The 14,213-nt window shown below is 44.5% G+C and overlaps 1 protein-coding gene across 4 annotated transcripts in view; it reads right to left on the bottom strand.

Moving 5' to 3' along the window:
- poe (E3 ubiquitin-protein ligase-like protein poe) overlaps positions 1-14,213 on the bottom strand; it is a 549,114-nt gene that overhangs the window by 43,268 nt on the left and 491,633 nt on the right. For all 4 annotated transcript variants that reach the window (XM_075691124.1, XM_075691117.1, XM_075691109.1 and 1 more), the window contains 3 exons: positions 9,384-9,607; positions 7,359-7,508; positions 2,611-2,809 (listed from right to left, as the gene is read on the bottom strand). In XM_075691124.1, coding sequence (XP_075547239.1) covers positions 2,611-2,809; positions 7,359-7,508; positions 9,384-9,607 — 573 coding nt within the window. The remainder of the gene's footprint in view (positions 1-2,610; positions 2,810-7,358; positions 7,509-9,383; positions 9,608-14,213) is intronic.

Genomic DNA, 14,213 nt, shown 5'->3' on the forward strand with positions numbered 1-14,213 from the left:
AACACAACCAAGAGTAACAGGAGAATGCTTATCAATCGCTTACATTGGTTGTGAGAATGCATGCAGAAGAGCCGAGTGGTAGCAACTTGCGAGGAGAGTGTGGCGTTGTAAGCTGAACAAGAGCTCCAGGTGAGGTGAGGCAAGGCGCGGTTAACTAAAAATTGAATTGTGGTGTTTTATGTGCCAAAACCATGATCTGATTATGAGGCAGGCCGTAGGGGGGAACTCTGGAATAATTTGGACCACCTCGGGTTCTTTAATGTACACCTAAATCTAAGTACACGGGTGTTTTCGTATTTTGCCCCCATCAAAATGCAGCCACTGTGGCAGGGATTTGATCCCGCGACCTGGTGCTTAGCAGCCCAATACCATAGCCACTAAGCAACCACAGAGGGTGCAAGGCGCAGTTCCCAGTAACTGTGCACATGCGGCTGACTAATTGCCAGGGGAGGGACCTGGTGGCATGAGTGCAGCAGCAACAGAGGAAGGAAGATGCGTGTGGCGCTATGTGTGTGTACACTGCGTGTGGTGTTTGCAGAGGGACAGCCTGTGGACAGCGTGGTGGAAGAGTCACAGACTGGAAATAAGGGAATATCTTGCAAAGGCTCTGAGCAACGTAGCGTACCTTCCTGCACACTGTGGGGAATGTGTCTGTTCACCACTTTTAGAAAAAACCAAGATCGTAAGCAGATTCAAAGGCAGGCTTGAAAGAGAAATCCTCGAGGCTGGTCAGATAAATGCTCATGCTGACTTGTGTAGTAGTGCACCGTCAGTGCATCTGATGGTCAAAGAATTAACGTTTCTCGCTCATGACTGAAGTTCTACATGCCCCTTTTCCTCCTCCTTCCGATACGTTTTTAAAGATGCTTTTCTTTTAAGCTATTTGGATGTGCCGATGAAGCTGTACCCACACTAGTTTGTCATTATTGATGGAGTGATGACTGCTCGTTCGTTAGGCGATCTCGAAGCACTTCTGCACTCCCGTTTGCAAGATATGTCAAACCAACTAGCCCCCCCCCCCCCCCCCAACAGCTTATTAATTCTAAATAATGGAATATTTGCAACAAACATGTTGGCCTGTCGCCATTCGTAATAAACTCACACAGGCAAACCACCACAGTTCTGGTGATCTGACTGATCGTTGAATATATGAATTCCTAGAGAATATGATGACCAGACTACCCCCAGTGGGGTGCAGTTCATCTATGGCAGAACTGATTTAATTCTGAAATAACATGCAATTATACGTGGACTTCTATGCAGCTAGGTGGGACCACGGTGATTGGTTCAAAATAAGCAAAAATTCAAGTTAACAAGGTCTACATTATTAAGCTATAACTGTAATAAGCACACAAACAGGAGTACCATGTAGACTCATGTAAGGGCCACACTTTTTGCCGCAATTTTGACGAAGTGCAGCTATTACACGGAACCAAGCCATTTGGTCTGATTTTTCAGACAAAACATGCTGTACAAGATATGCTGCAATCCTCCGTGATTGGCCACCACCACAATCAATAGTGAACAGCATGTATTTCATAGGGAATTTATTCCTTTATTCAAGCATGCTGTGCACTTGACTACGCGCCTTAGCTATCACTGCCACTGCTTCTTACGCTCAGTTTGCCAGCACATTCGTGGATTAAGTGATCGTCCGTGCCATCCATGGCATGAAAAGATGCCAGCATTATACGTCATCAAATGCTTTCTCCCCATTGCAGACTCCTGGCAGCTGACAGATGAGCCGAAAGAGCTGGCTGAGAAAATGAACTGCACAAGGAAAAGATCGCACCGGCGACTTGCGCACTGCCTCAGAGGGGCACGGAGGAGCTGGTCATGGCTGTGTCCCGGATGTAAAGAGGTGAAAGTGCAGCTCTCAACATCTAATAGCAGCACGAAAATTCTCTGATGTACGTGATTGGCATCAGCACACTGAACGCAATTGCTTCTAGGTTCGAATTTTTAGAGTGCAGCTCTTATGTGCCCATTCCTGCAGCGAGTGTCGGCACTGCCCCTCATAACCAGGCAAATGAACACAGAGGGAGATGAAAGACTGCGATAGCGGAGAGAGTGCGAGGAAGAAAGTGGAGGAGGAGGGTATGGTGAAAGTGTGAGAAGAAACGCATAGTGCCCCACAAGACAGACTTTGCGGTGACGATAGCTACAAGATGGCACCAGAGTAGCACGCGTTGTCTATATGGAAACAAAGTGCTGCATGAGTGGAGGGCTGTCTGCGACGGCTCCTGTGAATCATGACTACGCGTCACTCACACGTTGCTTCTCGCCATCGCCCAATTGGCGAGGCAGTTGTGCCACGCATCGCTTCGTTTGTAGTGTACTGTACGAGATAGATTGTCCCCACCAGCGAGTATATTGCGAAATGAAAACATGTATACAGCTGCACTCAAATTTCACATTAGAGAGTATTGTAACTGTCGGTGAATTATTATTATTTTTTAAAATTTTGGGCTGCCAAGTTAGGGGTGCGGTCCTTACATAGGAGTTTATATGGTAAAAGGGAAGGGGGGGATGCGGACAATGGACTTGAATGCTTCCCAGTTGAAGTAATAACATTCACTAGATTCATGCAGTTGAACAGTCACAACTTACTTGGCCCTTCTCATTGGTGTGCATGCCTAGCTCGCCTAGCTGCTTCTCCCGCATGGCCATTGCGAGCCGCTTCTTCTCATCTCTGGTCTGTTTGCGGACCTCTTCAATCTTCTGTGCCACATTGGGATTTTCTTTCAAGGCCTCCATAAGATTTTCTGCCAGTGAGCCAACGTGCTCATCGCTTGACACTTGTTCCAGGCTGGACATTAGAAAATAACAGCATTGACTTAACATGGAAATTTGTGTTTAAGCAACACAATAGCCTACACAGTGAAACACAGACTAGGCATGCATAAAGCACAAGTAGGGGGGGTGGGGGGTAAGAAATATATGCGAGACAAACTACTATGCTATAAAATTTCTCACTTAAGATCTTGCATATCTGGCAACTAAACAAGGATTAATAGAGCATATAAGCCAAGAAAATTACTCACTAAGAGAAAATGACTCTTGCACTGCTTATGCATGCGCTTTGAACATCGAGTTACCAAACTGGGATACTCGAGTGTTCTACTTGCAATAATTCTTGGTTCTGTGGGTGCCGAAATCAAACTTGACCCCCTACCCGCCATTCATTTCCACACTTTTCTTAATTTACACAATTAGGTTTGCATGGAAGTTTCTATATTAAAAAGGTTTTGCAAGTGCCATTGCATTTTGGAAGCTTTTGTGAGAAAAGCTTACATGGAAGTGATGTGTACAATGTACAGCTATGCCATTTTCTGGCTGAATACATTGTTCGTACTCATAGGCACATTCTACGCTTTATCACAGTGATACTTAGAACTTATAAGTAGGAACAGACAAGTTTTACCAAGCTGACAGTGGCAGCTGAATCAAAAAGGGTTTGTTAAGTATTGTGGCCAAAGAATGGTGATCATACAGCTTTATGCCAGCATGACTTCGCTCATGCATGCATACATTGCCAGTACATGGTTGTGTTCTGCACATGAAGTAATGGTCTCACATGAAAAATGCATCCTTATTCTCGAATCTCATTCTATAGGAGGCATCTTCCAGTGCCCCCCCCCCCCCCCCAAGAAAGAATAAACTCCAAAGGCACCAATGTGTCCACCAACAGAGTAATTACACACATATACACAGGTCATGCCAATGTAGCAAACTGTTATGTTATATTAGCATTGTTATTGAACAAGGGAAGGAGAGAAGTAGAGGCATTACTTCCAGGCCAACTTGCGTAGATATGTACATTTGCTTTTCATCATCAGTACATGCGCTGGACATTAAAAACCAGAAAGAAGCCTGTCTCGTAGGTTTTGACCATTCCAATGTCACGACATGGGGGGTCTTCACAGCATGCCTGCTTGAGGCTACAGAAAGGTCTTGCATCCATACGGATGAAGACAGCACAGACATGCAGCAGAAACACATGGAAGATGACAACAGACATTTCCAGTATTTGAAAGTTTTCCTAGTGAATGATCCAAACAGTTCAAAATTGCAAGATGCTTGGAACAAAGTTAAAGGCAGGGCCTTTGTCATTCATCAGTCTGAATGTCAAAGGCCGACGACATGTATAATGAAGTCATACTTGCAGCAAGAGAACTTAGTTTATGAATTTAGTTAAAAGGGTCCACAACCAACCCTCAGGCTTGGTAAAAAAAACACTTTCAGCCGATAGCATATGCTGCTGCGAACATCTGAGCAAAATTTTGCAGTTGTGTGCAGTGGGTGGTGTTCACAAGTATAGCACAAAGTTACCTTCTCCGCACACCTCATTTTCAAGCAGAGGCCTGCGCCTCACCCATCACCTCACCCACAGCCTTGCATATGTCGTCATATACAAGATCCCCTAGACGGCTGCTATCAGCCAATAGCTGGTATCAACCAAGAAGGGCGTTTGGATCAGTGTGATTTTTCCTACTGTTACTGCATATATTAAATGTCGCAGTAACTAAACATGGCTGAAGTATGTGAGAATCTGCGTTACAAATTTCAATAAGAGTTATGCTCTTCCGAAAGAAGCTGACTGTCACCTACTCACACTTGGCCATGCCTGCCTGTGTAGGAATGAAACTTCGGCCAAACAGCTTACCGGTGTCGTAACCGCTGGGTCTTGCTAATTTCGATTACTTAGTTTTAACACTCAGCTTGCATTCAAACCATGCCAAACTCAAGACCAAACCACATGTACACGATGCCTGCTATGCCTGGCAAAGAAAGCGGTTAGCATTGTCAAGTACGTTCTTTATTTTGGGAAATACTTGGCGCACGCACACACACGCAGTCTGCGTTTCGTCCCGCCGCACCGCACACGGCTTGCTCCACCGATTACTTCACTGCCTCAGTTCGTTGTCGCAGGCTCCCCGCATGCCGACCGCACACACACGCCTTCCATGATCTCCCTCCATGCCACACCATTGCCTTCCGTCCTGTGCCTGCTACTCTACACAGTTGCCTACCGTCTCGTGCCTACGACTATGCCACCTGGCGTCAGCCTGGTACCCTCACAGCATCTATAAGGGATGCGCATCAGTGTGCACTCACTCAAGGCCAACGTTGCTCCCGGTCGTTTCTGGTTAGGCAGCTTGGCAGACATAGCATTGTATTGAGGTATTGATACTGCTTCAAAATACACGATTTGGATTTGTATTCTATCTGTGAAGCAAAAAGACGATCCATCCGCACCACACAGCATGACCAGACTGGAGCACAAGTAAGTTTTTGTTTTACACAAGTTGTTTTACACCATGGGAGCACAAGAGCGCCCATTCCAGCCCTGCTGTGCACATAGCAAGTGCACTCGTTTAGCTGTGTCTGCTGCCTAGCGTAGACACCGCGGCTGCCACGGGGTGCTGCCAGGAGCCCTCTCACCATTGAGTTATGTTAAGAACCACATTCTCTGTGGGTGACTTAGCTCAGAGGTGTGGCGATGTGAGCCGGCACGAGCACCCACATCTGGTCGAAGCTTGTCACCTCAGGAATCCCTTCATTGTGAGTCCGGAGTCCGTCATCATTCACTGAGCTGATGTGGAAGCTGCCAATATATTTGCACGACTGAAGGCGACGTTTTGTTCAAGCCTTGGAAACTGTGTGATTTCTATAGAGGTAAGTGCAAAAGGAAGTGTGCTACTCATGCCACTTGGTGCAAGAAAAAACAGCCGTGTGATGCTATCTAGTACAGTGAAATCTCCATATAATAAACTTCAGGGGATTACGGCAAATCGCTTGTCATTCTGAAAGGTCACTATAGTGAAAGGCCCCAAAATGAACCATTCTGCCCATTTACCTATCAGTTTATCAGTTATGACCGTATGAGCTATCCACAAAAATGTCGCCGTTGGCTTTCAGTATATGCTGTTGCTATAGTTTCACCAGCACGCACCACGGAAGCACTGTATAGTACGAGTCGCGCATGCAAAAGAGAGCTGATGCTGAGTAAACTACCAACAAAGAGGAAGCTCCATGTCGTCTCCATTTTTGTTTGTTTTTCAGATTCCTTGCCATGAACACTGCAAATGTCTCACTCGAGGTGGACACCTGATCTATTCCAAAGTGCAAGCGCATGTAAATGGCACTGTCTGGAAAGCGTGGCATCGCTGCGAGCACGGAGCTTGCATTTCCCGCATGCGTAGCTGGCAGAAAAAAAGGCCTAGAGAAGGACGGGATGCGCCTCTGTTGCTAGGCGACACTTCTGTGGGCGGAGCATGTGTGCATACAAGACCTGATGTGTCGTCGTGAAAAAGTTTAGATTCACTGGTGCTCCCTCATTTTGTGAGAGGGCGATCAGAGTGTAGGGCGAATAGGGAAGCCATAAAGATTGAATTGATTTTGGCAGCGATACCAGCTGCCTACCACAGAGCCCAACAAGGGGATGTGACAGGATTTGTGTATAAACAAGGTGGATTTGTATGTGAACAAGACATAACCACTTATAACCAAATATGTTATAACCAAGGTTAGCTATCTCACACGAGGTTCCCCTCAGCTGCCTGGAAGATCAGAAATTGAGAAGTGAGAAAAAGACAGGAAAGATCGAAAGGGAGAGAAAAAGACTAATGTTAGAGAGTAGGACAGGATAAGGCAACTACCAATTTTCCCTGGTTGGGTCAGTTTGGGGGTGCCGTCTACGTGACGCCGAGGCCAAAGGGGTGTGTTGCCTCCACTGACGGGCAATAAAGGTCAAACTCCCGGTATCGGCTCAACCCCCAGCAACCCCTTTTCCCTGGACATGGCTAAGTCACGCACAGTTAAGCGAGAGAGGGTGCCACCCCCATGTGTTTGGGCCCAGGGTGTCGCGATACACCAAACATTTGCTGATGCAGACACCCTTGTGGGCGTGGGCAGAAATGATGTTGATAGAATGCTAGATGCTCCCTCCTTTTGTAAGAGGGTGACCAGAGTGTTGGGCAAATAGGGAAGCCATAAAGATTGAATTGATTTTGGCAGCGGTGTCAGCTGCCTACCACGGAGGATTTGTGTATAAACAAGGTGTACTTGTTGCCTAAGAAATTAAGAAAAAGTGGCCCGGAGACTAAGAGGCAAGATAAGCACATGCTTTAAATTTCTGACCAACATATATGACATCTGCTAACCTTAGCCCAGGCCTAAGATAAGTACGGGGTGCTGCCACTGCTGCTGTAATTTGGTTTCAACCAGACAGCAGCTCACAAGAACAAAGTTGCTTTCTTTTAATAACATTACTTTGTAATCCCACCAGTGAGTCTACTTTACAATACAGAGGGGAACTTTTCAGCATGTCATGAGTAGGATGTCCTTGTACATACCGATGAATGATAGGGATGCATTCTGTACTGACTAGGACCTGTGTTTTCTCATGTCCACTGCTAAGGCCTGTCAAGATGCGGAGGACATACTTCAGTGCTGGCTTGGATGTAAACTCCTTCCAATTTTCTGAGGCTGACAGCAGAGAACTCCTACAAGTGCACAACAAAACACACAATACATTGACATGGTGACAGGTATATCAGCTTGAAGTTCAAACAAACACAAGGCACTTCAATGTTATGCAGTGACAAGCACTATCAGCATAAATTCAAATGCAAACAAGTAGAACACAAAACCAGCCTATTGTTGCAATTCCAAGTTAACCTGCATATGCAACTGTGGCTTAATTTAGGCTCCAAAACATTCGTCTGGACTATGCCATGCTTAGAAGCTTGTTACGGAGTGATTTCAGGTTGTACTTCTATGTAATTATGTGTAACAGGTGTTCTGATGCAGTTTTTCTTGTTTATGCTTCAGTTAATGCTGACATTACTATATCAGCTTTTAAACTAGGTGGAAGTTTTGTAAACTCAGCAGAATATGCTCCCCTGCTGTGGCTGATTGCACACAGACAACTGTCAATATTTGTGAAGACTGCTGGATTAACCCTTTGAGAGTCATTGCCATACACGTATGGCGGTGACCAAACGTTTGAAAAAAATTTGCTTTTTCAGAATAAAGCACTGCCCAGCATTGCTCCGGAGGTGCTGCAACCACCTGCTACTTCGAAAAAAATTTGTTACTGTTCTGCCAACCCTTCCAGAACTTATTTTTTTGCTTTCCTCTACGGTAGCCATCACCGTGGTGGTTTAGGATTAAGTTGACTTCCGTTAATTTTACCCTAATATGACTGACAAAACTGACTGAATTATCCAACGGGTTGAATTAAACAAAATGCATAGAAAATGTGAAAACACATCACCGATTCATTCGGCAGTATTTATCAGAGTAACACGCCCCCGAATTAATCACGGGCTCATTTTCTAAGTGTACAAAGTCGTAAACTAACCTAGAAATTGCATTTAAGCTCTTAAACAAAGTACAGATTTAAGGTGCTTCTGATTTTTTATCAAGATCCGTGTTGCAATGGCGGGCAGTTTTGTAAGGCCATCTTCGGCGCACGGTTTTTGAAATCGGCATGCCCGCAGTACAGATGTGTTATGCGGTCAAGCATATAAATGCCGTGAAGGCAGTTTTTAGTTTTGTATCCAATTTCCTGTGCAGGCATGCTTCGGCCCAATTTACTTGAAATAATGAAGACATGCATTAGAATCTGGTAAATACTGTAATCAGACATTGTGAATGACGGTTATTATTTGAAAATCTTCCTAGGGCAGGTCAAAAATAGGTATTTTCTACGCAAGATTTTTTGATGTACGTTCAATGCATTCATGTCCCCTAAGCTCCACCCATGCAGACAATGCCACTGAAGGGGTCACTATTGGTGTCACCATTGGGGTCAGAGATGTGTGTGCTGACTGGCCAAGTTCGAATTATCTGGCAGAGGCCAATTTTATGATGAAGATAACAAAAGTTTGGGCCGACAGAAATGCATGGATGCCAGCCGGGACCTTTGGCCAGGATCGAATTGAATAAAAAATCACATTAACTAGAGTCAAATGAATGAAAGTCTACTGTATTTCCACTTCACCTAGTTTACTGCTGCATGGTCACATTTGCACTTGTGAACTTAACATTTGGCATTGCTGCACCAGTAATTTCAAGTTACGAGTGTCTAAAAACTGATTTCTATCTTCTCTCTTATCTCTGAAAAATTTACTGCAACATGCTTCGCTGCATGGCTCTCCTGTAGGAAAGCGATTACTTTGTTGACAGGTGCTCAATCGCGAACTAGCGATCGAGCGAAAAGCCTGGAGTAGTTTTAATTTTGCCAATGATTTGAGAGCCCAGGTAGAGGGAAAAAAGAAAACTGGTCAGAGGGAGGAATCTAAAACATTATTTAAAACTAATTACTGTGTCAGGAGCGAGATGGCAAAAAAAAAAAAAAAAGGATCGGTGCTTACTTGGCAGGTGGTGCATACACGAGCAGGTACTGAATGGCACCCTCTACAATGCCACGGGCAACAAGGAGGTCTTTGAGTCGATTGCCATTGTCGTTGCGTTCAATGCCAGCACTCAGGTTGCAGAAACACTCTAGCTGAACATCGTCCTCTGGTGTGTGCTCCACATCAAAGCGAATGAAATTGAGCTGCCGCTTGAAGTGGTTGATGAGGACATCCATCTTGGCCTGAAAATATCATTTTACAAAGTCATTCAAAGCAGCTGCTTATTATTTTCAAAAAAAGGAAGGGGAGGAAGGGATGGAGGAAAGAGCCATCAAAACCATGGAATTTTGGCTAGGAATAGAACAAGCACTTCTCAAAAAAAACATAAGAAATAGGAACAAGCTCCTTTCTGATCTGCATGTTCTGATTTAGCCAACGTAAGCTACAATTAGCAGTTAATAGTAGGAAAATGCTATTATGTCGACAGAATGTCACCCTCGAGCAAAGAGGAGAGGATGAGATTAGATATAGGAAAGCTGCCAGAAGTGATGTCAATGAAGCATAGTAGTAGGCTGTTATGATTAATTAACCAGGGGCTGTATTTTGTAATTAATCTTTTACATACAAGACAAATAACTTCCACGAAATTAATATTTTCTATCTAAATGTGCGAAACACACTGAGAATAAGTGTAATCAACGATAAAAAATATTTTGCATAAACTTTTTTCACCAATAGAAGGGAAACAACTGGCTGAAAACTGGAAGTGGGCTTAACCACAGGACACCAATGGTTTCATTTGTAATTTTTACAGACAGCACTCTTCATGCGTGAACCATGGGTGTACATTTCATCTGTTTTACACCTCTTGGATGACACCACTGCAACCGAATATTGATCTGTCTGTCTCCTCTGACCGCGCTTTAAAAAGAAAGTGAGTCACGTGCCGAACTTCTTTCTCATTTTCTGTTCTTGTTCTAAACCAACAATTGACGTTTGCTGCCTGTCATTCAGTGTTGGCCGAAGACATTTACAGGGTGTCTACCAAGTTGACACTTCCAAATTTCCTGATCTTTCCAGGTTTTCCCCGAGTGCCTTTGCGAAATTCCCTGAGTGGCACAGAACTTTGTTTTATGTCAATATGGGCTGACACCATGTCGCCTGATGCTGTCACCTTCTAGTAAGCATGTTAAATAAAGAACGACTTAATCCAGTTTGAATAGTAAGGAGCAGTGTTTACTTTATTCAAAAAGAAAACAGAAGTAAGGGGTTAGTAAAATGCACAGTGAATATCTTCAATAAAATGGTAAAACCCATTCCAAATCAAGTCAAACATTTTCAAATACGAATAAAAAGGAAACGCACGCAGAAACAAACATTCTTGAATCTGAGCTACTTTTATCAACTGATAGCAAGCTTATTAGTATGAAGCCCGAACTTTGTCACAAGTGAGATTTTCTATCGGCATCTGGTAAGTCAACCTCAACTGTCCTGACATACTCTCAGCCCACACACAATGCATCAGTGTTGTGTTTCACTGTTTTAAAAAGTTCATTTTGGTTTGGATGAGGGACACCTGCATCTCAGCGTGAGCCAACACTTTGCTTTTAGAACTCAAGCTCCTTCAAAGAAGCAGCAGCACGCTTCCTTTCCTGTTGATTCCTCCATGCATCGGTTCTTCTTGTCCTCGTCTTCCTTCCACCACGCGTTCATGCTACGGACCATTTGAAGCATCCTCTTGGTCAGCTATACAGTCAACGTCCGATTTTTCGGACTCCCTAGGAGACTGTGAAAATGTCCGAAAAAGTAAATGCATGTATTTTAGTGCCCTTAAAGGCTCAAATCGCCGCAGGTGCGTCCGAAATAGCTCTAAAGGCCTGCCAGTACACTTATTAGGTATATCAGTGCTTGTACTGTGACAGGAGACAGCAGGTGCACGCGTGTATACATAAGGAATACATACTGTGTCCCGTGACAACTGCCCCTTCCCACACTGGTTATGCTTCACTGCGATACTTCGCATATGCTTCACCGCGTAACTTCGCTGTATCGAGGCGAAGCTGACTTTCAAAAACCGGCATTATTCAACGCGTTGTGTTTCCCGAGCTTCGAAGCCAATCGCGTGGATCACAAAGATGGAGTCGGTACTATTGCTGACAGCGGCGAATTCTTTCAATGAAAAACACAGCACCAAACGGCAAGAAGCTTAATAGCAAACATCGATGCAGCCAGCGGATCTGCGTGCGTGAATGCCGGTTCGAGGTGGTGAAATAATCAAAATGGCGGCGGCGGTGGCTTTGATTAAGGCCGTTTTGAACCTGCGGTCACGGCAAAAAGCCCGGAAAATCGGACGGCAAAGGGTTCTTGCATCCGAAATTTCAGACATTCTTATACATGACTCTATGGGGTACGTGGTGGTGCCACGAAGCCATCCGAATTATCGGTCATGCCTAAAAAATCGGGCGTCTGTACACTGCAAACTCCTCCAGCCGACGACATGGCATCAAAGTCGATTCGTTACGATTCCTCTCTGTTGCTCGAGCGAGCATTAGTATGACTTCCGTTCCCTTTCAGTAAAATAACAGGTAATTTCCCGTGATAGAAGCATAAACTCCCCGAGTTTTCCCCGAGTATTTCCAGACTATTCAGAATTCCTGAGAATTCCCGGTTTTCCCAGTTGGTAGACACCCTGCATTTAACCAGGAACTTTGTACTCAATACCCAAACTCGACAAGAAAAACATTTTCTGTATGTTGCCTGAAGGGAAAACTCACTCATAAAGGGTTAGGATGATTTTCTTTAGATTAATTTCTCATCCTCTATCTCGCCTGTTGGCCGATCCCAGTGACAAGGAGGGGGGGAGGGGTGCTTTGTGCAAGACCAATGATGAAGGTAGTAAGAACGGGAAATGCAAAGTGTAAAATATGGCACTAGAAAGGAGTGTGAAGACTTTAGGACCTCTGGCACCACAATGTCCCTGGCTAATCAACGCTTCCAGATACTAACTCATTAGCTAATTTCCCAAAATTAACAATGGCTAAGCAGTGATATATGCCAAATTTCAATGCACTTTTTGGATTCAGCAGCTTGAGAACTGTAGGTCAGCCCTCGGCTTTCTGTTGAATAAAAACCAGTTCAGGCAAAATGCAAATGATTTTTCATGTTCCCAGAACAATGCTGTTTGCTAAACAAATACATAAAAATTAAACATCAATGGAAATTTCAGGAACATGACTAAAGAAAGCTATTACTGTAAGTTTGTCCGCAACTGCTCACCAATTTTTAACATTGCAAATTTATTGGGACTAGGTCTGTTTACTTGAATGCATTTATACTGTAAACTTTTTACACTTCAGTGAAGTGTAGAAAAAGAGTGGCATCAGAAATAGCATCAGGTCTTCAATAGACACCTGTTAGCAGCACCAGGCATGTTGCTCGGTGCCTATAGACCGTTTCATCGGGCGAGGAGGATAGGGTGCACGGAGAGCCTTTCCTCCTCTCTGGCTTGGGCGATCCGGCGCAGCGCTGCTTGAAAGTATTGCTGTCGCGTGCTGCGGAACAATTTCGAGATGTTTTAGATCTTACTTCGTGAAATTTACGCCATGTCCGTTCATATAAGGTCGTCAGGGAAGCCTTTCGGTGCATCGGTAAGTATAGTAGGCGGAAATATCTCGTGGGGGCGCAAAAATGTGACGCGTTTTATCAGCCGCGGTGTACTCAGATTATCAGTCGCGGTGTGTGTATGTGTTGTGAACCATTTTGCTCCCCCCCCATATCCGTTTTATTTCAACAAAGAAAACCGGTGTGTCTGTATTAGCAGCATGAAATGGTAAATCTGCTCACTATCTGACTGCTTGGCGTAGGGAGTAAAACATAAAGCATAAGAGCGCATGCTCGTGCACAGCCCACCTAAGGCAACCACGAAACATCTAAGCGGCAGGCGCTATAAAATATTTGTGATGCACCGGCATCGTTCTCGCGTATTTAAAGTCTAGTAGGCTTCAAATTACCATATATCTACGCTAGCCTTCTTGCATGAGGCCGAAGGTGCTGCTCAACACAGCGATCACTGCGGTTGGTGAACCAGCACGGTACATATGTAAGCTGTGCGCTTCGGCATTGGCTTTTTGGCCTGCATTCATCCATAATATATGAGAGATCGCATAAAAAGAATGAAATGCCTATTTTTGATGACAAAATTTCCGTAATACATGTGAGTGCGTCGTAGAGAATGGAACGAACACAACCGAAAAGAAATACGGTTATCATCCTCTTTCTTGAAAAAGCAAGAGAAAACGAGCTAACACTGCAATAGGGCCTCGAGTAGTCACGCCGCACAATGTTTATAAATGTATAAAACCGCTGATGCCGTATGCTTGGACCATGCGGTATATAGAACAAAGATATATGTAATCCAGCACCTACCACTACTTAGGATGCTGGCGCAGTTCATAAACAGTCCCTTTGCTGGACAAGTGTAGTAATTCAGACTGTAAGGTATGCTGCTATTACTTGCCCAAACTATTTTATTCAGGGACGGAAACCTCATCCATCGAAACAAGTAGTCTCGCAATGCAACCTGCAGCGAACAGTTTGAACGCTTGTCAAAGTACAACATCACAGCTCCTATCGTAGCAGAACGGTACCCACGCTCACGCTGTTATGATCGTCGCGTATGTTTCATGGCTCCTAAACTGCAGCTTAGAAATAGAGGATAGTACTGCAATAAGGCCACATTAGTGATTGGAACATTCAGAAATACACAATTGAGCTCCGAGGCTGATTGTAGACTCGAATATGCGCGTACATATCACGCTGCGTGTTCCGTCCACCTCAACGCCAGCAGAA

Source organism: Dermacentor variabilis, chromosome 1 (genome assembly GCF_050947875.1).
Source record: "Dermacentor variabilis isolate Ectoservices chromosome 1, ASM5094787v1, whole genome shotgun sequence".
Classification (NCBI taxonomy): Eukaryota; Metazoa; Arthropoda; class Arachnida; order Ixodida; family Ixodidae; genus Dermacentor; species Dermacentor variabilis.